The following is a 26775-nucleotide window of genomic DNA, read 5'->3' on the forward strand; positions in this document are numbered from 1 at the left end:
TTGGAGGCACTCAAGTATCTGTAGTCTGAATGGTTACTAAATATAAGAGAGCATCGGGTATTCTGAAGTCATCCATTTCGCGGAACAGACTGCACTTCCTAAACCAGCGGTCCTCAACCTTCCTACTGCTGCAACCCTTCGGTGCAGTTCCTCATGCCGTGGTGACTCCCAGCCATAAGACTATTTTCACTGCTTTTGCTAGTGTTATGAATCATAGTGTAGATGTCTGATAAGTGACCCATGGGGACTGCAACCCACAGGTGGGCAACCACTGTCTTAGGCCTTTGGAAGTGATGAGTGCTAATTATATTTTATAGGTATTGTTCTTTCTTTTTCCCTTTAGGGAAAACCAGGTCGAAAAGGGTATATGGGAGAACCAGGGCCAGAAGGCTTAAAGGTAAAGTACCACAAGTTTTTATCAGTTTGGAAATATTGGGTTTTTATCAGTTTGGAAATATAAATTTCCAAAAGGATAAAACTAGGACTTTTATCAATTAAAATCAGCCAGTACAAATTAAATGAGAAAATTTCCACATAGGTGGTACCAATAAGATTGTTAAAAGAGCAACTTATAAGCCAAGTAGCAACGTGTGTATTTGTATAGGTATACAGTTTAGAAGAGAAATGTTACAATACATTTTACAAACTTTTGCAAATGAGATACAAAGCAACACAAACTGATAAACTTTATGTGACTTAATAAAACACGTTATAATCATTATAATATTTGTGGATTAGATATAGGGTAATACACATATATGGTACTATCTCTTTATTAAGCATAGGTTCTTTTTTTTTTTTCTCACCAAGAAACTCATTTAATGTGCTTAAAGAATGTCATAAAATCCTTTGGTTCTTTCACATATTTTTTCACACACCTGTGCATTGTGCAAGGAATTTGTAATGGGTATAGTGGGTTTTTTTTATTTTATTTTATTTTTATTTTGTGTAACCAAGTCCATTTAAATGAAAACAAACATTTATAGACAATATTTGGGAATTTGGGCGTTGTTCTTTCCAAACTACTTCCTGCTGGTGAGGGGCGCTGTCATGGGGGATTCTAAGAAGATGCAGAAATCCTGGCTGTAGTCTGCAAGGCTGCTTTGCCAGCTGTTTTGAATGTAGGATTACCTGGTACTCTGTTTCAGGTGGTCTGGCTTGATCAAACCACATTAGTCTGGAAGGAATCACAGCTGTTCATTTTCTGTGGAAACAAAAAATAGAAATCCTTTTCCCCAGTAACCTGTCCTTAGACTTAAATTTTGGGGTCAAAGCATTTTTTTTTATTTAATTTATTATTTTACATGTCGATCCCAGTTCCCTCTCCCTCCCTCCCTCCCTTCTTCCCTCCCTCTGTCCTTTCCTCCCTTTTACCCTCTCTCCCTCTCCCATGCACTCTAAACACCCTCCCCTCCCATCCCCCCACCACAATTCCATATGTAGGGGAATGCCATCCAGTTGGGGTCATGTAGATCTGACAGGTCAATGTGAAGTAGGGACTAGGGCTTCTCTCCTGTCTCTAGATTAAGGCAGTTATCCCTCCATGGGGGATGTGTTCACAAGGTCCTTTTGTGCACCAGGGATACATCCTGGCTCCACTGTCTGAGGTCCCTTAGACTGCTCAGTCCTTCTGGCTGAGATTCATAATCAGGGGGTCCTGAGTCAGTCCCATGCTGGCTTTCCAGCTATCAGTCTGGTGGCCGTTAGCTCCTCCTTGTTCAGGTAAGCCGTCTCTATGTGTTTCTGCCGCCTGGTCTTGTCCTCTCCATCTTAAGCATATGTTCTTAATAAACACCTAACAGAAGGTCCACCTGAGCCTGTTCCTTACTCCGTCACTGAGGAGCCTTAATCTCTGTGTGACCTTGGAAGGATGAGCTGCCATTCGTTGTTTCTTGCTTTGCCTCCATGCATTAGATAATTCTTTACAACCACAAATACAACACAGCACGGAGATTCAATGCATGGAAGAGACCAGCTTATAGGGATCATTAAATTTTCAAATTTAAATTTTAATCCTCAGAAGAAACAGCATACCAGTGCATGTGGTATCTCAAAGTCAGTCTTCTTCTTTCCATTATCAGCCCTTAGCTTCTCTTATATGAGCCTCCCCCCACCCTTGAAGTGATACTTCCTTATTCCTGCTCGATAACCCCTGCTTACAGGGAACAGCTCCAGTGAATTCCAGAAGCCACCACTTGGAGTTATAAAGAGTAATTTGGATCGTATAGTATGTTTTACTCCTCACCTGCAGCCAACGGGGAGCAACACACCAAAATTAGATCCTTTAAAACCCCTGCATTTAAATGCAGTTGTTTTCCAATTAATAGGGAGAAACGAAAATCCTAAAAGTATTTTCTCAGGCTAGAAATTGGTGCCAAATATCTCAGATTAGGTCAAATTTATTACCGAATGAGTTGAGGAAACCTCTGGGTTTGCAGAGACCGTGAACTATAGGATTGTGCCTTAGAAGTTATGAGCAAATGTCCCCTTCTCCATGGGCCTGCTCTCCTGGCGCTCACAGACACTTCCTCAAAGGCACCTTTAGGTTTTTCTGTGTTGGAGACAGCATCCTCTGGGGCAAGGGCTTCAGTTATACTCTTGACATATTTCACAGTATCTTTTCTTTATTTTTAAATATTTTTAAGTTTATTCTTTCTGTATGTGTGTGGATACGCACATGCCACAGTGAACAGGTGGAAGTCACAGGACAACTTCAAGGATTTGCTTGTCTCCTTCCCCTCTGTGGGTTCTGAGGATTGAGCTAGGGTCTTTTGTCTTTGGATTGGCAGTAGGTGCCTTTAAAGATTTCATTGTGTACAGTGTTTGCCTACATGAATCTCTGTGTGCACTACCCATGTACAGTGCCCCAGGGGGCCAGAAGCGGGCACTGAATCCCACAGAACTGGATTCGCAGGCGGTTGTGAGAAACTGTGTGAGTCCTGGAATTCAAACCTGTGTCCTGTGCAAGAGCAGCCAGTACTCTTAACTGCTGAGCCAGCTTCCCAGCCTGAAATATGTCCTTAAAATGACTTAACGTAATGAGTAGGGGAATGCGACTTCAATATGTATGTAATTACTGTTTGAATAAAAATAGATAAAAGGCCACATTTCACAAAAATACTATCAATAAGTTTGAACAACTGAAAGCATCTTTGTATTTTTTCTGTTACAAGATAATTATGTAAAATGGAAATAAATATCTGTCATGTTATTGTTATTGGAAAAATTGTCATTTCACTATTTTGTATTCCGATCAACAGGGAGAAGCAGGAGACCAAGGAGATATTGGGAAAATTGGTGAAACAGTAAGCTTATTTTATACTCTTACTTTCATTTTTTATCATCTATGTTTCTTGGGAATTATGTTAACCATGATCTATTAACCACAATCATGTTAGCAAGAATTGGAATAAAACTTGCGCACAACAGATTTAGACACATATTAACAAATAAAAAAAAACTATTTCTATTAACAAATAAAAACTACAATACAAAGAGATGTAAAGAAAAAGTCAATATTTTCAGTGAATATAAACTATGTTTGTGATCCCACTGACTTCAGTCTAAAATGGACAAAACAAAAACAAAAACCTAGCATGAACAAGGTCTGGTAACAAATGCCTGTGATGCCAGCACTCTACATTCAAAGGCTGAATTCGTGAACAACCTGGTCTACATAACAAACATTGTTTCAAAGAATAAATAACAACAAAAATCTTTTTAGATGATAAAACAGTACGTGTTGGTAACAATCTGACTTAATACTTAAAGGTAGGAGGAATCAATCAAAGGCATGATGTGTAGAGTGTATAACTATTTTTATCACAGTGCACTTTGTTTAGGTTCATTACTGTTGTAGCAGAAAGCGCCATGCAATTTTTTAAGATTGATTAGTTTTTGTTTGTTTGTTTGTTTTGGGGGGTTGGGGTTTTTTGTTTGTTTGGGTTTTTGTGAGCTTTTTGAGAGCAGTTCCCACAGTAGCCAGTAGAGGGCCAGGAAGCTGGCTTTCAAGGTAGTTGTGAACTGTCAGACAAAGCTAAGGTTGCTGGGAGCTGCAGTTGGGTCCTCTGCAAGAGTATTATACACACTTGAGCCACCTCTTATGCCTTATATATAACACTTACATTGTCTATTAAAATAATTTTAATTTGAATCTATTTCAACAACGAGGAAGACCATTGAAATTATTTTTATGGGGTTGAGGTGATGTCTCAGTAAGAGCTTTCTGTACAAACATAAGGACTTGAGTTTGAGTCCCCGAGACTCACCTGCAGTCTCAGTGCTTGGGATGAAAAAGCAGATCCTGGGGACTAGCTGGACAATGAGCTGCACGATCAGGGAGACACGCTGTCTCAGAAAATGAGGTGAGGGACAGTAGAAGAGAGCACCTAACATCAATCTCTGGCCTCCACCCACATAAACATTCATATACACATGGGCATGGACACACACGCTCACACTGCATAGGCACAAATAGACAAAAAGAAAGTTTTTAACAAATGACCCTTACAATAAAGGAATGAGTCGACAAGGATGGAAATATTTACAGTATTCAAGGTTAATTGTCACAAAGCAAGTGAGTGAAATTCCCCCTTAGTCTATCTTAAGACTTAAAAAGAAGTAGATTTTTCTACCAAATCATTTATGAGCTTTTATAACTTTATAGTTACTAATCCAGATGTTCTAATAATAAAAAATGGTCTAATAGTCTTAGTTTTACCATTTGTATCAGTAAAATTAGATGGGAATATTAAGTCAGAAGGAATCAATACCACTTCCAGGAAATCCTCAGTCACCAAAAGGTAAGCTCTTTACCTGTGTTTTTGCCAAGAAAAAAAAAAAAAGAAAAAGAAAAAAACCTTTCAGTATAGTACTTAGATCATATTATACAAAATGTCTTTGATTGAAGCTTTTTTGTTTCTAAATTAATCAAGAAATAAATTACGGCATTTGAATGTCAACTTGCTTTAGAAGTGTGTGTGTGTGTGTGAGAGAGAGAGAGAGAGAATGTGAGTGTGTCACACACAACACACACTCACATACACACCAGTCAGGATCCAAAATTAAAGTGCTAATAAATGATGTCCTTTCGCATTTCACATGTTAAATTCCTTAGCGTTAGTCATTTACTTAATCACTCTGGGTTACTTCTGTACAGTATAAGGACCAACGTGGTCCAGTGCTGTCCAAAGTGGGCATGGACCACCAAGTACTGGGATTTTAAAAAATCACATTTATTGATCCTTAGATATGTTTCAGACATCAGCCAATACTTTGATATTTCATCTAATTCTCAGAGATTCCCCAACCCCCAGATTTTACAGCAGGAAAAACAGAAAATGAAAAATGACTGGTTCAAAGCTATGTAACTAAACCTTTATTCAAACCCAGATTTCCAAGTTCGAAACCCAAACGTCCACCCCATGCCATACTGACGTTTTTCATTTTAGCTGAAAAGCCATCTGGCCTGTGAGCATCAGATAAGTTTAATATTAGCTTTAACATGCTTCATTATTAACTGAACAACAATTTGGCCTTGACGCTGTAAAGACCCTTTGAGTATGTGATAAGTCACCAAACTAAAGTGCCTTCCCAATTCTGTTATTTTTTCTTCTCATTGAGGATGTGAGATGAAGGACTTTCTTCTACAAAACATTATTTCCTCTATTGAGCTAATAAAAAATCTAATTTACCTAAATAATATTTTGGGACCTCTGTCATTCTCAGATTTTATTTTATCGTCTTAAGTTCCAGATCCTATGAATACACTTCTAGTCTAGAACTTTGTTGCCAAAAGAACAGCTTTTTTTGGAAGATACAGAATATATAGTTGTACTTCATGACAACAATGTTTGAAATACCCCAGCATAGTAGTGCTTTAATTAATTGCCTGAACTGAGTGACTTTTCCTTTCTCTATTCCTACTAATTAGAGCCATAATTCTTGTCCAGCCTATCGAGCGCAGAAGTGTTTTCTACATTTATGTCCTTATTCATGTACAATCATCTCTTGTATTCAAAACTTGATTTCTATAAATGTGGCCCAAAAGTCTCCAATTTCCTTTATTGTTTTCATTAAAAATAGCAATCTTAATTTCTGTAAATGCATCTTATAAGCCTCCAATTTCTCTTTTTAATTTTTTATTCAAAAACCTACATATATTCCTCTGCAGTATACAATATATGCATCAACAATAATGCAACAACAAAGTTTTTTAGTGTTTCCAAATTCCTGGAATGTCACTATTTGAGACTCAAAGACAAGAATTCAGCATCCCTAAGTATTCTCAGAGTTTTCAAAATTACGATATTTTTAACGAACCTCTAACAGTATTCACACCTTGTCACTTAAATAGCTAAAATTCTTGCTTAAAGAGTAAAACGCAGTGAGTTTAATAGTACTGACATAGAACTTGGCCCTACAGGAATAATTAGTGCAGCTAAAACAGGAAGGAGTAGTCAGTCCTCAACATTCAACTGGTTTTAAATTACTAAACTATGTGTTACTTGTCAGGAACATTCTGGGATATATACTGTCAAAGAAAAACCCCAGTTCTAGGAATCCGTGACTCTGTTCTAAGAAGTTTAATAACCCTGCTTTCCCTTGCCTCTGCCGACTTGGCAGCTTTCCCCTCTTCCAATCACAGCACATCTTTCTGAAGCTAGCCAAGCATAACCAGGGACAGTCTATTGATGGCCACAGTTATGTGTATGTGTGTTTCTGTGTGGGTGTGCTTGCACAGGAATGCACATTTTTACAGAGGCCAGAAGGTGTGAGGCCCCTCGGAGCTGAAGCTGCAAGTGGTTATGAGCTAGCTACCTAACATAGGTTGGGAACGAAACGTGGATCTTCTGGAAGAGCAGAAAGTGCTTCTAACCACTGGGCACATAGGGGCAACTACTTCAATGCCATTGCTAGGAGTAGAATAATAATTTCTATGGGATTCTTTTTACTGCTGATGACACCCAGAGCCATGCAGTCATACTTTTAGAATGGATATCTTTGGGAAGACCTCACCCCTAGAATCAGTGGTCTATAACCTTAAAAGCGAGATGTGAGAATATTTTCCGTAAAGTGTCTTTGGTTGCATTCATTTTCAGTTAGCACATTTCTTCCCCCGTGTTGAAATTCATGATTGTCTGATAGTCTCCTCACCCCGATCTTAAAAATGCAGCTCAACTTACTGAATTTTACTTCACACATTTCTTAACTTACCAATGTAGGGAGATTTTTTGTGCCGCCTAGCTTCCCTCTGCTCTACTGTGCTAAATGGTGACTACTGAAAAGCCCTCCCATTGTAAAATCTTCAGGATCACAGATGCCTTGATGGGTGATCCCTGGATGGTTTCTACACAGTTCATTCAAAGCCAAAAAGGGGACAAAAACTGAGAGAGAAACAGAAGCCAAAAGTCTGTTTATTAAAGATGTAGGTGACCACCCTAAGTTTTCCTATTGCCTTGAAACGTGTCCAGTTTGTAATGCCTGTAAGCTGTGGTTCGGAAGGTCAGGACCCAAGATTCCAGCTCCCAGAATTTTTCCTTTTCATACAGTAATGACCAATTTGTCCTGTCTTGAAGTGGGACCTTGACGTATGTCCTTGGGAAGGCTAGGAAGATCTGAGTTAATATTTAGCAAAATTTGAAAGGAAGAGAAAACTAAAGTTTTACCCTGTAATATCCTAAGCCAACCTGGCAACTCGCTTTTTAAAATATTGTCAGATATTATTGCTTTGCAAGAAATATGGAAACATTTATAATGGAAACAGAGAAGATTGTGAAGGAGCTGCAAGTGTTTTCAGAGGTGTTCCCTGTAAACCCTCACTTGATGGAATGGCTGGGGCTGTTCCTGGGTAAAATTACCATGGAATTAGCTTGCTACAAATTCATTTCATTATGTTCCACCCTTTTTTTTTTCTTTCATGAAAGGGGATATAGCTAGATTTAAAGGGACCTACTAAGTCATAAGCCCCGTTTCCCTGAAGGAAGAGAGCCAGAAGGTGGAAGCGTGATTTAACCAAAGAGGAAAAGCGAATGACACGTTCCACTAGCTCATTCTACTTGACCTCAGCAATTCTGAGCCTTATTGCCATTTTCTTATAAAATGTCAGCCACCCTCTCCTGTTTCTAAGCTACATATGCCTAGGACACAACTGTAAATAATGTCAACCTCCTAAATGGTATGAATGACAGGTTTCTGAAGGAATGAAAAATTATGCAGAATGGATACCCATGATACAGGCTATCCTAAGATGGATCTTTAACTGAGTATGTTACTAAAAAATATTAGATACTCATTATAGAGAACTTGTGATACACCAAACACTTCGGCTATATTACATTACTTAATATCCAGAAATATCTTGATAAATGTAATAATTCCTATTCTATACTTTAAGATGTAGATTTTATTTATTTATTTATTTATTTATTTGTAAATTTAAATAACTTGCTATAGCCAGATAGCATACTTGTGAAGTTAGGGCTCCAGGGTATTCTCTCTGATGTTTCCAGATTAGCCTGGGGCCACTTAGAAGTAATGGACTTCTGTGTTCCTAGTAAACACCTGCTTTTACTACTTGAGAATATAAATGGCGCCTGACATTTGAGAAGCTAGTTTTCCAAAATCAGAGCATATCACTCTTGAAATGTGGAAACAGCATTGTGAATCTGATTAAAAAGCCATTGCAAGGTGGAGTTTTGGGTCTATGAAGGCACAAAACATCAGACAGGAAGCCTGGTGTGGTGGGTCGCACCTGTTAACACAGCACTCAGGAAGTAGTGGCAAGAGGTGTGGATTTCAAAGCTGTCCTCAGCTAGGATGGGCTAGAAAAGATCCTGCTTCCAAAAACAGGAGAGTGAATCAGCAAGAAACACCAGGGGGCAGATGTGAAGAACCTCACTGGGGTTCAAGCAGGAGCTGCACTGGTCTGTAGACGACTGTACTGGTTAGACACCACTGCGATTTTTATTCTTCCCATCCATGCATGTGCCAGCTACTTTCATCTATTTGCACCTTCACTTTCTTCCGTCAATGTTTACAGCTTTCAGTGAGGTGGTCTTTAGATCAGGTTAAGTTTGTTCACAGATATTTAATTTTTGTGTCACTGATAGGCTCCTTAAAATTATTACTTCCTTATCAGTAAAGAGAATTATTCTCCAGTGACTTGAAATAATTTTACCTTTTGTAAAAATGATAAAAGCTAGCATCCCAACATTTTTCTTCATCATGAACCTGTATTGCTGTGCTTTAGAAGAATAGCATGTCTTCTAAAGATTTAAACGTAGGTGTGTGTGTGTGTGTGTGTGTGTGTGTGTGTGTTTGCATTAGGGCACACAGGAACAGGCTAAAGGCATCAGATCTCCCTGGAGCTGTAGTTACTAGTATTCAGCTATGGGTTTTGGGAAATGGACTCAGGTTCTCGGTAAGAACAGTATGCACTCTTAACTGCTGGCCAAGCCATCTCTTCAGCCTCCAGGAACAGAAAGACTTTTATAGCCAAAGAAAGATGGAGCCCCAGTCTTCCTTCATTTATCTGTCATCAAAAAGTGCTTGGGGAACACTTTCTAGACATGCGTTAAACGAGACATCGTCCCTAGGTGGTTTCTGGTGTAGACAATGACAAAATAAGTATGCACATGATTTTAGTGAAAATCCTGCTGTTACATAAGATGCTCTAAGAACAAGGAGTACAATTTATTTTGGCATGGCTCATAAGAACATGTGTGTTGACAGAGAAATTTTGTCTTTGGTTTAAAACATATTTCCATTCCCTTGGGTGTGGGCATTATGGTATGGATCACAGCTTTTGGGGAAACAGTATGTTAAGTCCTTATCTAGAAGGGGTCTAATCCTGAAATTTTGTTAGAATTATGTTCCAATAGTCTTCCCTTTAAGCTGCATTTTTATGCAACAAGTTTTGTCCATTATTAGTATATTGTATAGTATAGTATATGTATTTATATACATATTTATGTGTTAGTAGAATGGTAACTACTTGTTGAAAATATGTAAGATAGAGAATATGTTGATTCTTTGAGTTTATGGAACTTAAAGATGGTGATAATGGAAGGGTTGTTTGAAGCCTCAGGCTGAAATGGCTGTGCTGATTGAATGTAATGGCCCAGTGAACCTGGAAACAGGCTAGTGGAAAATATCCATGCTTCTCCTGTTGAAAACCAAGCTGTGGCCTGTGTAATGTGTGGGCTAAGAGCCTACCTGTGAAGGATTATGAACGGCACGGAATGGAGCTCAGCAAGATTTTCTGTAGAGGCCCAGGCGACCCATAGGGTTCTGTCATATTCCCTTAGCTATGGTGCTGTAGTGTGAACCCCCAGCCACAGACAGCAGTGAATGGATGAACTTGGCTCTGTTTCCAGTGAAACTTTATTTATGAAAGCAGACAGCTGGGAGGAATGGGCCGCAGGCTGTAGTGTGTCTTCCTGCTCTAAAATGTTACGCGTTTTCTAGAACGCACCAGCTTTTATTGGATCTGCCTCATGTACACCCTGCTTCATTTGCCTTTTGTCAGTGACAAAAAAGAGCAATTAACGCAAATGTGATTTCTGTGGATTTTAATTTCAAATCCAAAAACAGACTCAAGCTAAGCTAGCCAGCAGGTGGTGTGGGTGCCATTCGGTGGGTTTTTTGTTTTTGTTTGTTTGTTTGTTTAGTTTTTTGGTGTGTGTGTGTGTGTGTGTGTGTGTGTGTGTGTGTGTGTGTGTTTGCTGATTGCAAACATAATGAATTTATTTGCATTTACATATGGGCCACATGTAAATCCAAAGGATGCCACCAGAATTTATCATTTTCCCTCTAACAAACACTTGAGAATATTGCCAGGAAATATTTCTAAGAATCATGAAATATTTCCTTTCTGCATAATATTTCCCATTGAGTTGAGATACTTTGCATTTGGGTTAGATCTAGCTTATGATCAAGCTATACAAGGGAAGACCATAACACAAGAAATAAACAAGGACCATGGTTAGATATGATTTCGTCATGTCGAATGTTGTCTTCACTTTTCAAGGGACCTTTGTAGGTTTCTCTGCATTGTGTTTCAAAGACACTATCCTACCTGTCTTAGTTAGGGTTTCTATTGCTGAGAAGACACACTGTGACCACAGCAACGCTTGTAAAGGAAAACATTTAGTTGGGGCTGGCGTACAGTGCAGAAGTTTAGTTCATTATCATCATGGTGAGACAAGGCAGGATGCAGGTAGACATGCTGTTAGAGATGGAGATGAGAGTTCTACATCTTGATCCAAAGGCAACAAGAAGTAAACTGAGACACTGGGGGTGGCTTGAGCATATGAGACCTTAAAGCCTGCCTCCACAGTGACACATTTCCTCCAAAAAAAGGCCATACCTCTCCCTATGACCTTATGCAGACCAATTACATTCAAACTTCTACACTACCCTTGAACTCTGAAGCTGCAAAAGGGCCAATCAAGTGTGATTGCAAAAGCCCACAGTACAGGCATGAGAAAACTGAACAAAGACTTGTCAATGACGAGTAGAAAGAGAAAGTTCTTGAAGGCAACTTCATCTGCATTTTCTACTTCTCCTTTCTAATTTTCCTGAAACTTAAGGCAAACAAGGCCACAGGTTTGTTTGTGTAAATACGCTGTGGAGATTTCCATAACTTCAGTTATTTTAATTGAGAAACCAGTATCTGATTTACATGGTGCCTTCCTTCTGCAAATATTTATGGTCATTTGCATATACAAAGAAGAGATCAAACTGAACAGGACACTGAGCCCACTTCAAAGCCCTCATACATGATTAGGATGGCAGCTTAGGCATTCAGGGGAAAGTGATCTCTGAGGCCACGGTTGCCTGCTGGAGAGGTTATCAGTAAATTGGTTCTGGGTGATCCTGTAGATCCAGAACCCTGGATAAAACTCCTCACTAGGAAAATTTAAAGTTCTATTTCTTTAGAAAATGTACATCTCTTTCTTGGGTGTTTAAAAAGAGTTTTAATGCTTAAGCACTTGCATGATATCACCCTTTTTTACAAGCGAATCAGATTTTAAAGCTTGCTCACATGATTTTCACATTAGGAAGGTGAGATCAAGGCCAGGTCGAGGACTTTCTTCAGAATTTAATCATTAATCTAGAACTAAGTCTTTGCATTAGCACATGGCAATTCATGTTGTCATTTTCACCATTATTAATTATGTAGAATGATTTGGGGCTGGTGGGAATGAGGGGAATCAAGAAAGAGAAGATTTTTCTCACTCTAGTTACATCTTAGCATAGAACTCACAATAGCCACGTTTCCTAAGAGGATAGCCTGAAAAAGACATCCAGAACGAATTTTCTTCATCATATATGAAAAACAGTGCTCTGTGGTTTAAGTGTGCATCCCTCTGTGTGAATGGGTCTGCTAGTTATTAGTCTCAGGGAGAGTACACAGTGTAGATGTTATTGCAACACAAGTCTCACTGCAGGAGAATTCCTTTTAATTCCCATCCAACTTACAAAAAGAAAAAAAGAAGAAAGCCTAAGTTCAACAAAGACAGGCTGTTACTCTGTCAATAATCACATTATCACCTTAGATTTATTACCAAAAGACCCATTGTCAGCCACACTGCTGGGCAAGTTCAATGCAGCATGAGTGACCTTTCCTTTCTCATGTTTCCCATGACATGAGTGTGACTGACACATTCACTCAGAACATTCCAGGCATAGCCAGACCTGCCTGGGGTGGAACTCCATTCTGAACTTTTCTTTCTTTCTTCCTTTCTTTTTATGCCTGCACATTTGATCCTACAGGATAAGAATCAGATGGTTGATGGGGAAACATCAGAGGCTGACACTTCTACTGGATACTTGGCAGACAATCAAGTGACCCTTTGTGGGAAACCTTATGAATCCATGTGGCAAGAGCCTGGAGTAGAGACTCTACCACCCCAAGTAGACCTCTCCAAGCCCTCAAGAACCCATAAAATTATGAGCATACAAGCAGTATTCTTTAGTGTGGTGCATAATATTAGATTAAGTGAAACAATCTATGTTATGACACTTTCATAAAATATTGATGAGTTTAGGATTCCCACAAAATTATTTTCTTTTTGCTAAGCAGCTTTTACGGACAGTGTATCTCCAGTGCTCAAACTCAAAACATTAAGTGTTCATGCATGTGAACACATTGTCCTGAACTGCTTGGCACTGTCTCGAAGGCTGGGCAGCCTTTGGAAAGAAGGTTGTAGCTGATGGAAGTGGCCCACAGGGCAGAAGTCTTATAGGTCAGGGTCAGCAGCCATTGACATTATCTCCTCCTCCTTTTCTTCCTCCTCCTCTTCCTCCTCTTCTTCCTCCTCTCCTCTGTCTTTCTTACAGGACCACCAAAATGTCAAGAGTCCAAACTGCAATTTTCACTAGATACCATCATGCCTTTTCCTCCATGATAACTACATCTTCAAGCATGAGCCAAAATAAGCCCTTTGCCCCTTTGATTGCTTCCTGCCATGCACTTGGTCATAGGAATGAGAAAAAAAAACTTACTCAGGTAACAAATTATTTTCTTCAATACCTAATCTTATTTATACCATGTTGGAGAAGCATCTATATGGTCAGGCCCTGTGCCTAATCCCCATCTGCTGTCAGTATACAGTAGCTAGACCTTTAATTCTCCAGAGCATGGCCTGCAACAAACACAACAGATTCCTAGGTTGCATGCAATTGCAATCTAGTAATTGGAGAGTAATATTAAAAGCAGGGTATATATGTGTTCTTAAAGAGCCAGTGGATGCTGGGGGACAGTGCTAACTTGCAATGAGAAAGGACAGGCCTACATTCAAAACAGCTGGACAAAACAGCCCTACAGACTACAGCCAGGATATCTGAATCTTCTTCGAATCCCCCATGACAGCACCCCTTACCAGCAGGAAGTAGTTTGGAAAGAACGACACCCAAATTCCCAAATACTGTGTATAAATGTTTGTTTTCATTTAATTGGACTTTGTTATATAAAATAAAATAAAAAAAAAAAGGACAGGCCACTTCTATAAGCTAGGATAGTTAAGATCTAATGGTTGGAACTCTTCAAGGACCTCTGTCTAGATGTCCCCATCACAAATGCCAAAGTCTAGTATTTTTCCTGAACCAGGTTCCTGTTGTCCTCAGCACATCGAATTGGTCTCAGCTGGGAGTTTACGTTTCTCTTGAGTTTGGTCAGTGTGACTAATAAATCAAGAACTTCAACATAGTTTTCTTCATCCTCTCACTAAAAGAAACAAGTGCCCAATCATCTCTTTGGTGAGTTCTGGTTAACATGTGACCCATCAGTGTAGTTAAACATTGGGCCAAAATGGCTAGACTTTTTCACTTGTAATTTTACCAGGCTTGGATATGTGTGTCTGTGGAGGCTTTAACCTGGAAGGTGCTGATTAAAAAGCAATGAGTCGTTTCTTACAGAAGGATGTGGTGGTTTGTATCTGTGTCCATCACTTCTGTTTTATTTAATTTGCTCATTGACTTAGTAAAAAATGTATTCATTATTTTCTGTATTCCAGGAAGTATTGATGAGGTCAAAATATATTTATCTTATGTCTTCTGTAAAGTATGCTAGATGTAAGACATGGAGTATTCTTTCTGCTTTCTAGACCATTCGGAGTGATAAAGTCATGCCTTCCTAAGTGGTGATGGATTTAGCAAACATACTAGCCAGGGTTTTGTGCCTCTATGACCAAATACTTGAAAGAAACATTTAATAGTGGGGATTCTTATTTTGGCTCACAGTTTAAGAAGGCTGAACCCGTGTGTCTGTGCCAAGCATTGTGGCAACAGTGGCATGTTCTGGGGCTGTTCTTGATATCTTGGTAGACAACAAGCAGGAAAAGGGGGATAGGCGTGAGACAGAAACATACATCCCCAAGACTTCCTCAGTGACCTTCCTCCAGTATCCCACCCCCAGTAATACCAGCATATTATGAATCTATTCAAACAAAAAACGTTGTTTGCTCCTAGTCATACTGTTCATGAAATTATTTCTGACATTATGGATTTCATTTGAAAATATGAATGAATTATCAAAAGATTGCTGATTTGGAAACTGATAATTAACAAATAATCAGAAAGGCTTCAGGTAGAAGCTTTAAAATTACCATAAAATAAGAAGTCTGAGGGAAACTGTTAAAAACAACAGATAATATTCACCCTTTGCCAGTTTACTTTCTATAAATAATTAAATCTGCAAATTTTCCTTGTCTTTTCCTCTCTCCACATGCATACTCTCTAGGGAAACTCCTTTACACTTTATCTTAGTTACCACCTTTTCCTGTGGATCCATGGATTTCTTGGCCATAGACCAACATTTTCATTTGTACTCTGAATATTTCTCCCTGAAGTCCTCACTAGCCTTTCACACTCATCATATTTAAAAAAGAATTATTGTGGCTGGAAAGATGACTCAGCATTTAACTGCACTGGTTATTCTTTCAGAGAACCAGGATTCCCAGCATAGACATGGTGGCATCCAACTATCACTCACAGTTCCAGGGTATCTGACACCCTCTTCTGACTTCTGTAGGCACAGGGAATGTATATGGGGCACAGATATACATTCAAGAAAAACACCCATACACATAAAAGTAAATACATACATACATACATACATACATACATACATACATACATACAAAAGATTCTTGGCCTGGAGAAATGGCATAGTTGGTAAAGTACTTGTCCCACAAGGGTATGGACATTTGTTTGAATCTCCAGAACTCATGTTTTTAAAAAGTTGAGGTATGTCAATGAGTGTCCTTAGCCTTAGCTCTGGTAGGGAGGAGACAGGTAGTTCCCCAGAGCTTGTGACCAGCCAGTTTACCCAACTGATGGCTACCAATGAGACACATTGTCCCAAGCAACTTATAGACATAGGGAAAGGAAGACACCAAACCCCAACCTCTGGCCTCTACATGCACATGGGCGTAGGTAACTCCGTATACACACATACACACAAATAAAAGAAGACAGGAGATCTACTTTGATACTCAGCTAGATGACTTGCTCTTTCTCACGCAACCTTCCATTCTGTCTAAACTGATAACAGATTGTGTGGCCATCTTCCTAGACAAAGGTATGAAAGGTGAAGACTTGATGCAGAGAAATAGTTCCTGTGGGAACACACATCCCCATTTAGTGCTAGAAAACGGATTTATCTTCCGTGTGTGACTGGTCCTTTGCTTCTCTGGTCACCAAAAGTCCACACTAGATTGATAGGAAAGTCGCCATTTTAAAGGTTAAAAGTGGACAAATATCAGTGATTTTCTTCATTTCAGTAAAGTTTACGATTGTCATGGTGTAGTTTTGAAAGGAAAAATAAAAACACTGATACAAATATTAAAGCTAACTGTTATATAAGATGCCACTAAACAAAACCCTAGGGAATTTGCTTTGTGAACTGTATTTTGGAGTAGATGCCAAAAGCCCTGAGGTCTGTGATCATTCACCCTGTCACACGATTCTTTATATGTTGAAGATTTGAGCTCCCATGAGGCATTCAAACCCCTAAGATACAGTGACTTTGAAAATAGTTAAGTATAGGACCTTTTTATAAAAATATTGTATAGCACCTCTTTCAACTAGGAAATAGTCTAAAGTTATATTACTATTTGAGTGAATCAGTAGGATGTGGTTACTAAAAAAAATAGAAATAGAGCATTTTAAAGTTTTTACTGACTTTAGGAGGAAAAATAATATTTGTTCTTGATTCTAAAAGTTGATTTATTCCACGTCAGGCTTTTTGGACTTCCACATTTTGGCTTCAGTTAACAAAATCTTTAAATAGACCATTACATACCCCAGTTTGCAGAAAGTGAAATGTTTTCAATTATTACATGGTTTTTTAGCTCCTAGCTAAAGATGCTGTCATGTTCCATACAGTGTGTTAAATGCTGAATCCATATTCACAAAGGAAGTGATAAGCATCCCTTGCCAATAGGCATATGTTGTTGGTAATTCCTAAAGGTGGCTTCTTACAACTGTTTTATATTCCAGTAAATACACAACAGGACAGATTTGAGCTGTGTGAGTCATATAGTCTGCCTTATACTAGAGTCTACTTGCATCATGAAAAAACGGCACAGATGGTTGATAAGCAAGTAGGCATGACGGTGTTCCAGGGAACATGTCAAAGATAAGCACACATCATGTGTTGTGACTCCCGATTTTGCTGGAATTCTGTACCATTTTATCTCTTGGCAGCTCTTGCTATCTGCTTTACCTTGGTGTTCATCAACTCTACATTGATTAGTATGGTACATTAAACATAATAGATACTTAGCTACTGGAATTCTACACATGTCATCTACAGAAAATTGAACATCATTTTGACAATAGTTTAGAGGTTCCAATAGAAGTATGCAACCTAAAAAGAAAACACACAGAAAATAAATAATTAGTAAGAATCAAAGTTTTAGTACAATAACAAAGCTAGCCAACAACTGAATTTAGACATCATGACTGATTAAAAATATATTATAAATCTTTTGCTATTCTTCCCTCAGAGAACAGTGCTCTAACTTCCTTCTTTGGGGATAGAGGATGGCCTTGAGGCAAGGAGGTGGCTCAGCAGAGAGGGGTACTGTAAAAGCAGAAGGACCTGAGTTCAAATCCCTGGCACCTAGGTAAAAATAAAATCCTGAGCGTAGCTATGCATGCCTGTGACCCCAGAATTGGGGAGCAGAAACAGGAATCCTGGGAGCTCACCAACCAGCCAGCCTAGCCTCCATGAGCGAATCTATCTTAAAGGAATAAGGAAGAGATGAATAGAGGTAGAACATTTCCTTAGTCTCTGTGCATGTATGCACATGGGTATGTTAGAGAAGAGAGAGAGAGAGAGAATATAAGAATGAATGAATGAATGTAGGGTGAACTAATGCACTGTTGGTGAATATGGCTGATATGACAGTTTGTGACTAGGTCATAAGAGGTGTAAAGTCTCATTCTTTTTTTATGTCAATGTATTTTATTTTTTATATATATATATATTATATATATATATTATTTATTGTATATAACCAAGTCCATTTAAATGAAAACAAACATTTATAGACAATATTTGGGAATTTGGTTCTTCGAATCCCCCATGACAGCGCCCCTTCCCAGCAGGAAGTAGTTTGGAAAGAACGACGCCCAAATTCCCAAATATTGTAAAGTCTCATTCTGACTACAATTATGTTATTGTCCTGAGCCACAGCTGCTGATGGAAGTCATAGCCATCCCATACTTTCTGACCTACAGAAATAGTGGGGAAGTAAGGGTTTCTCATTTTAAGCCATTACATTAGGGAGGTTATGTGATGTGAGAACTAAGTCAATGATATGAAAGCTGTATAGATGGGAAGCATCAATCATAACTATTTTCTCACTTTCTGTAAGCCAAATCTTCACTTGGTTAGCCATCTCCTTTGCTGTGCAGAGACATTTAGTTTCATGAGCTCCCATTTGCTGGTGGCTGACATCATCCATGAGCAGCTAGGTCCTGTTCAGAAGGTCTTTATCCGTGACTGTTCACTGAAGTACTTCCCTTGCTTTTTTCCTCTAACAGTTTCCAAGTGTCAGGTCTCACATGGAGGCCTTTTCTGTTAATGCGTTTGGAGATAAACTTTATACAGGATGTGAGACAGGGATCCAGTTTCATTATTCTACTTGTGGACATCCAGTTTTCCCCACACCTTTCCTGATGAAAAAGAATAAGTAGAAAAGAATAAAACCAGGAATCTTCCATTGTCTGTTCTAGCATCCATCGGTAATCCATTTAAATGAATTGCTACTATGCCCACATATACCCAATTAGCCTGTGAGCACTTGATAACTGAAATCTACTTGTTCCTGATTCTGAGTTGCATCTTGTTCAAGATCTCACTTGTATAGGGGTGTTTGTTTCATGGATGAATAGGAAAACAAGTCAGGGCACTATGATCTTTCCTTTTGAAAAGTGTTTGTAATAATAATAACAACCATATAAAAAGATGGAGAGAAACATATAGGGGTCGTTGACTAGTGCACATCTCCCAGCAATAACTACTAGTACAGGAAGGCTGTCTAGTGATAGGGAGCTGGCTATGAGACGGCCCATGGGAGAACGCCCACCAGCGTTGCCTTACAATTAGAAATGTATTGGTCTCAACCACTTATGACGGATTAGGTGCTCATATCAGGCTGTTTTTGTTTTTTAAATCATTCTGTGAAACAGAGAGAAAATGTATCTTAAATAAGATTGTTTTCTGTTCAGAAGAATATTTCTCTCATAGATGAACTTTCTTTTACTTGGCTGCCAGAGCAGGAATACTGTTCTCAATAGAATAATTTGGCAAACCATGGTCTCCAATGGTATTCTGTCTCCTTTCCGCTGCCAAATTTCTTAAGAGAGTCAGCTACACGAGTTGTTCACCATGCTTCCTTTACATGGACACTGTTAACCCTTCAGCAGCCATGTCCAAACATGCAGGAACTACTGAAGTTGTCCTTGGAGTTCACCATTGAACCTACAATGCTAAATCTCATCACTCTCCAGACCTTCCTTAACAGGGATGCTTTTTCTTCCTTTGGATTTCTTTGTTCATTCCCAGCTCTCCTCCAACATAACTATTCTGATTTGTCTCCTTACCTCCAAATACTCTTCATTAAGATTCTCTTCTTGTTCATTTTATTATTACTGTGGATGATAATTATCTTGTTCTTAGTAGTGTAATGCTGCATTGTTCTGGTAATTACAACCACTTCTGCAATATAATTTTTTGTATAAGCAATCTGAACTAGATTCAAGTTTTCCAGTTTTATGTAAATGCATATTTTAACTCGTTGTATCATTAGTAAAATATTAGCCACTGGATCAAATTAGCACAAAACTGAGTGTTGTAAGATGATGCAGTTTTCGTTGCTTGTGTTTCTAAGGTAATTAAGAAAGTCAGGCCTTTTAATTGAAGTAGTTCCTCATTCCCTTGGAACTGTCATCACAAGAGACAGAAAAGAGTGAAGAAATCTAGTTGTTTCTTGTGTAAATGAGTACCATATATTACCAACTTTGTCAGAGTAGCTAAATTATGCTACAGTGAAATACAGCTTCAAGACATCAGTGCCTAGAATTGCAAAGGTTTCTTTCTGACTTGCTCCCTAACCACTGGGAGCTGCCTGTATCTGTTCCAGCCATCTGGACTCTAGGTGCAGGCTCACAAAGAGCCTCTTTGAGACATGGTTGGTTTATGGACTCTAAAAAGCAGTTTGACAAATGTCATGTCCTCACATCTTCTCTGTGTTCTAAATAAGCTACATGGAGAAGCCTGGTATGAGTAGGATGGACGATAATTTTCTTCCCATGCTGAGTATCAAGCCTAACAGAGTGGTCCAGGGATGTGTAATTGTTCTACAGAAATAAGCAGTGAACATTTTAAATAACACAACCTAGCATGGCCTTTTTTGCATATTAAATTTGAAAATTAGATATTTCTTAAATTCACTGACAAATGCATTTGCTTATTGAATTATTTTTACGTTAGAAATATAAAAATAAAATTGCATCAATGGCCTGTTAAGTTTAATAAAACTTGATAGGTTTCAAATCAAAATGGATTCGCCTAGTATTGCCAAATATGTGGATATTTTCATATTAAATAGTAATGCACACTTAAGAAGCAAAGATATTAAAGCCTGTGTGTTTCAGACCTTAGGACTGACTCTCTCAGCTTATTAGCTTACTTGTTTTAATAAGGACAGTCAAACACAGGTATAGGAGCATTTAAGTGAGAGAAGTTTATAAAGGGGGAAAAACAGGAAACTTAGTAATGGCATAGAATAGAAACATGAGAAATAAGCTATGCCTAAGCATTACACAACAAATCAATAGAGAACAGCAGCATTATATATATTTATATATGTGTATATGGTGTGTGTGTGTGTGTGTGTGTGTGTGTGTGTGTGTGTGTGTGTTGTGTGAGGACTGAGTCACACATGGACAGAAGAACCTGCCACAGGATAAGACCACTGGTTGCTCTTCCAGAGGTCCTGAGTTCAATTTCCAGCAACCACATATTGGCTCACAACCATCTTATGATGAGATCTGATGCCTTCTTCTGGCATGCAGGTGGACATGCAGGCAGAACACGTTATACATACTGAATAAATAAGTCTTTAAAAAAAAAGATCCAAAAGAAAAGAAATAAATGTTCATTGTTGAAGAACATAAAAATAGTTTTCAAAATAAAACACAACACATGTCTATTGGAGTAGTAACATTTTAAGTACTCGGTGTTCACCTAAACTCAGCTGTACCGTTAAACTCCTCTGCTTGACTTATCTACTGCATCTGTAAAAGGAGAATCCAGTTAATATGACCAAAGTCAGTGGTTGTGATGATGAAATTACACACACACACACACACACACACACACACACACACACATTGTCTAATGCATGTTACTGCATCCAGTATCATGTGACAGCCAGTAAATTAGATTGGAAAACAGATATAAACAAATATGACTATGGGCATACATGGATAAAATCATACTGTGTTACAAGTAAGGTTTTCCCCTGCCAGCCTGGACCCACCATGGCAGCAGCCCCAATTAACACACAGAGACTCTGTATTAGATATAATGCTGTTGGCCAGGTACTTGTTTCTTATCGGCTAGCTCTGTCTTAAGTATTAACCCATTTCTATTAATCTAAGTATTTCCATGTGGTCCCATCTTACCGGAGAGTGAGCCTGGACCTCTGTTCTCACCATCTTTACATGCTGACTCCTCCCTACTACTTCCTCAAATCCTCCTTGTCTCCTAGTCCTGCCTATCTTGCTTTCCTATTGGCCAACAGTGCTTTATTCATTAACCACTATGAGAAACATATTTACAGAATGACATCTCCCATCATCTCCTCTTTTCTGTCTAAATAAAAAGAAGGGTTTTAACCTTCTTCGCAAAATATATCACACAACAGTTATCAAGTAAGAATCACAATTAACAATATTTAGAACATTAACATTTAGTAAGATTTAAAGACATATTTCATCATTTATCCTATCTTCGTGAGTCTCTGTATCGATTAAAGAAGGAATAATAAATATTCACAAATACAGACACAGAGAGAACCCAGGTCATGTTCCCTCAAAGCAATATTGCCGGTGGCCTTCTTTCATTTATACTCACAATTGAATCACTCACTCAGGATGTACACTAGCATGGGATCCCTGCCTTCTTTCTTCATTGGGCTGGCTGACCTCTTCCTACACAATCTACAGATTAAGTGTCTGGCTTCATCCCTTCCCAGACTTTCCTTGCTAAAATACTCCAGCATCATAGTTATTGCCTTTATGCACTTAAGATAGCTGTTAATGTTCTCCTTCTGTGTTACAAGATATTTCGATTCCCTAGTTTGATTTCTGTTACTGTATTAAGTACCATGGCCAAAAACAACTTGGAAGGATAGAGCTTATTTAACATACAGGTTTCTAGTTTCATCATCATTTGATACCAAGGCAGGAGCTTGAAGCAATAACCATGGAGGAACGCTGCTAGCTGGCTTTCTTGGATTGTCAGGCTTGCTCAGCTCACTTTCTTAAATAACTCAGGCCCTCCTCTCCTACCACATCAATTAACAATTAAGAAAATGCCACCACAAACCTGCCCAGAGGCCAAGCTGATGAAGGTAATTTCTCTATTGAAGTTCCCTCTACCCAAGTGACTGTGAATTGTGTCAAACTGAAAGCTGAAGCTAACTATGACATCAAGACAGGACCTCAGCAACCAGTACCACTCAGAACAGACATCAAATCCTTGTATAATTGGACAAATAAATGAACATGAATGGGTATTAAAATACTTTAAAAGAAGGTAGTCACAAAAATGTTTTTTTGCTAGCATATCCACACCAATGAAAACTGCAGGTATATTTATAATATCCTATTGATTATTAGTTCATTCATTACAGACGTATTTATAACACCTTGTTGATTATTAGTTCACATTCACAGAGACTGCATTTCTCCCACCAAAGTGTCTATTAGGCACTGAGTTTTCACTGAGGTATTTTTGACTGACTGAATCAAATAATTCTAATGTGAAATCAATCATAGGCTATGTACTAATTCTACAAAGTGCCCCTCCCCCAATAGAAATAGGATGAAGTAGATAGAAACAGTAATTGTAGGCGACTTAAAAGCAGGATGCTACACGATCGATGTAATGCATACATACTTCCTGTTATTCTTTGTTTTTACAAGGGACCTGTTGGTTTGCCTGGAGAAGGAGGGATGCCTGGAAGCATTGGTGAAAAGGTAAGTGCTTTTGCTGTTTTGTTTTATATTAAGAACTCCTGGCTAATTTCATTCTTCCATGTGGCATTTGACATTCATTGATTAGAAGGCACTCACCATCCTGGCAGTGGACTGGAGGATGGAGGCTTCAGCACTCAGTGCCCACTTTTCTGTGTGTCCACACACCTCCAACAAAACATCAGAGTCCGAGAAATACTTGGTTAAAATACGAAAGCTGCTTGGGCAATTCCCATACTTGTGACTGAACTAATAGAGGGTCTCTGGCACAAGGGACCACCCAACCAGGTGGTCCACAGGCTCAAATGGCAGCAGCCACTTGACAGAGGGCCCCACTTTCCTGTGTTGCTGACCCGTACCCGGGCAGTAATCCAACCTAGTAATTCACAGTAGCCATCAAACCCAGTGAAAAAGTCTGATGGGGCTCATCCTGCAAATAGCCTTGTTTGAGCTGCTATATATAGGTCATCTGTTTGAGCTATAGAAAGAGCACTACTCCTTCAGCAAATGCTACTGGCATCACCACCACAGGGGGAGGACAAGACTAGGCTGCAGAAACCAGAGACAGCTGACCTGACCTGAACAAGGAGGAGCTAACGGGCCCCCAGACTGACAGCTGGGAAGCCAGCATGGGATGACTCAGACCCCCCTGAACATGGGTCTCAGCCAGAAGGACTGAGCAGTCTAAGGGACCTCAGACAGTGGAGCCAGGATGTATCCCTGGTGCACAAAAGGACTTTGGGAGCACATTTCCCATGGAGGGATACTCCCTTAACCTAGAGGAAGGAGGGAGGGCCTAATGCCTACTCCAAATGACTTGACAGATTTTGTTGACCCCTTCTGGAAGGCATCATCCTCCCTGTGGAGTGGAGGGGGTGGGATGGGAGGGTGGTCGGGGGGGGGGCATGGGAGGGTGGGAGGGAGGGAGGGAAGGAGAGGGAACTGAGACTGATATGTAAAATAAGAAAAATAAATAAATAAAATAATAAGAAGGAAAAGGAGGAGGGGGAGGAGGGGGAGCAGAAGAAGAAGAGGAAGAGGAGGAAGAGGAAGAGGAGGAAGAGGAAGAAGAAGAGGAGGAGGAGGAGGAGGAGAAGAAGAAGAAGCCGACAAGTCCGGGAAGACCAGAGAATCTCCACCACCTGCCTTCTCAGCAAGGAGGAGATACTGACTGGTTTTGTTTGCTCTCTGAGCATTTGGTTTTACCTGTATTTCTCTTGTGTTTACCCTTAAGACGTTTTTCTTCTGCTGTCAACACATACATTTTCCTCTTTCCATTGTTGCTTATTCTATTTTTCACTCTCTGCCCACCTTCATTTTATTACTTAATCATTAATAATTTTAGCTTGAATAGCTTTTCAGTTCTCACCTTATTCTGTAAGTATCTTAGCTTCTTTCTTTTCTCTCCTTAAGGGAATATAGTTGATAGTTTTAGTTGGTATTTGCTTCATTTAAATGTATGATTTATTTTTTAATTGTTCTGTTGTGATCTGCTTCCTCTCCTCTGAGTAGTTGTGGAGATTGTGGGCTAGGGATAAAATTACCCACGAGGAAGACTTTAACATAAAACCAGAGGGATATCCCAACAATGGCAAAAATATTTACACAGAAACACAAGGAAAATGGAAAGACAAGGCAATATGACTCCCATAAAAGTTAGCAACCCCTCAATAACTGAATCCAGAAATAATGAAGTGGTTGAAATGTTACGCAAAACATTCAAGAGTTTACTTTTTAAAATGACCAGTGACCTCAAAGAGGAGTCAAACAAAAAGACAAATGGGGTGAGGAGGGCAATTCAAGATTTAGAGTAGAAATTTAGTAATAAGGACGAGAAATTTAGTAAATAAATAGATTCTGGGGGGACAGGAATTTTGGAAATGAAAAGCATCATAAATCAAAAAATTTCAACTCTGGAAAACATCACCACTAAGTTAAATTAAGCAGAAAAGAGGTTCCACAGATTGAAGATGTGATTAGGGAATTGTTCTGTTCCGACAGAGAAGGAAAGAAAAGCAGTCATGACCAGCACTTTTGAAAACTTTGGGACATGGCCATGGGATGAAATCCAAAATTCTCAATGTAGATAAAGAGTTGAACAGGCACAAGAAATTTAATTGCTGAAGCTGTGTAGAAAAAAAAAATATTTCAAATGTAGGGAAAGATATCTGTATCCAAGAGCATTTGGAACCACAATTAGACATTTAAAAAAGAATGAAATTATATTATTTCAAGTAGTGTTGAAAGTGGAGATCATCATACTAAAGGGGGGAAAGCCAGGCTTAAAGGGATAACCATTACCTGGTTTCTCTCATATGTGGAATTTAGTAAGAGTAGAAGGGAGACCATGAGAGATGTGGAAGGAAGAGGGAAGGAAATGCAATAAACAGTAAGAGAGTGCCAGCAAATGGCCAAGGTGTGCATTTTAGAAATGTGATTATAAAAATTATCACTTTGTACAATTAATATATGCTGATAAAAGGGAAATGTATTTGAAAATATAACATATTGTTTCTACTTAATCTCTGAAACATGTTGAAATATGACTAATTACGTGCTTGTTTCTAATTTGCAAAGGGTAGGATACCCTGCTGGTTGTACAGATGAAATCTGAAAAGCAAATATGAAGTGGACATTGTAGAAGCATGACCAGAAAAATAATCCATAACTCCAGTGATGGGGAGCAGTTCTGAATCAGAAAACTAAGCTTCCAGATAACCATCCTCTTTCCTCCTACTCTATTAAACACCTGTTCCTATGTTCAGTCTCCCTGATCACTTCACCAATTATATTCTCTTCCATCCCAGAATCTTATTGATATACAAACTGCTGGACTCTATTAATTTCCTCTCCTCTCAGGAAACCCCTCTATACCTCTCTAATCCTTCCTGATTTCCTCCCTTCCTGGAATGAGAATAAATTCTAAACAGTACACAATTCAAACTCTAATTATTTCATCTCTTCTCACAACAAATCTATAGTTTTTTGAAAGTAAAATACAAGTTTAACTTTGTAAATATATCTCCTGTCAAGTAATACAAGTTCTTAATATATGCTCAATGATTTTGCTAGTAATATAACAAAATACAAGAGTAATTCAATTTTAACTGTCAGTTTTCATTCCGATATGGTTATTATTTAATGAGTGAAGATTCTGACAATGCAAGGAATTTAGTGTTAACTTTCTGTGAAGACTTGGTTCCCATGACCCTCCAGAATGAGATCTGCAGCTCTTCACTGAGACCCACAAACAAGGAAAATAATTTTGTCAATTGTTCTAGAAAAGAGCTTGTTTTTCAATATACTTTATGTTTTTGGGAATTTCATGTCTGTAGTTTCCTATAAAAATCCTAAGATTTCTCATTTATAAAACTTTAGCAAGCTACATGCTTTAAAACAAAGATCTTGTTTATCTGTAGTTTCTATCTTCATTTTAATAAGATTGCAAACAAGGGAACTATTATATTAGAAGATTGGAACCTATAAGTTTAAAATGGC

At 38.7% G+C, this 26775-nt stretch overlaps 1 protein-coding gene across 1 annotated transcript in view; it reads left to right on the forward strand.

Moving 5' to 3' along the window:
• Positions 1 to 26775, forward strand: part of Col24a1 (collagen type XXIV alpha 1 chain) — a 259948-nt gene that overhangs the window by 118200 nt on the left and 114973 nt on the right. Inside the window, exons 24-26 of the mRNA XM_051194789.1 lie at positions 344 to 397; positions 3261 to 3305; positions 23227 to 23280. Of these exons, the coding sequence (XP_051050746.1) occupies positions 344 to 397; positions 3261 to 3305; positions 23227 to 23280 (153 nt within the window). The remainder of the gene's footprint in view (positions 1 to 343; positions 398 to 3260; positions 3306 to 23226; positions 23281 to 26775) is intronic.

The sequence above is a fragment of the Phodopus roborovskii genome, unplaced genomic scaffold, assembly GCF_943737965.1.
Source record: "Phodopus roborovskii unplaced genomic scaffold, PHOROB, whole genome shotgun sequence".
NCBI lineage: Eukaryota > Metazoa > Chordata > Mammalia > Rodentia > Cricetidae > Phodopus > Phodopus roborovskii.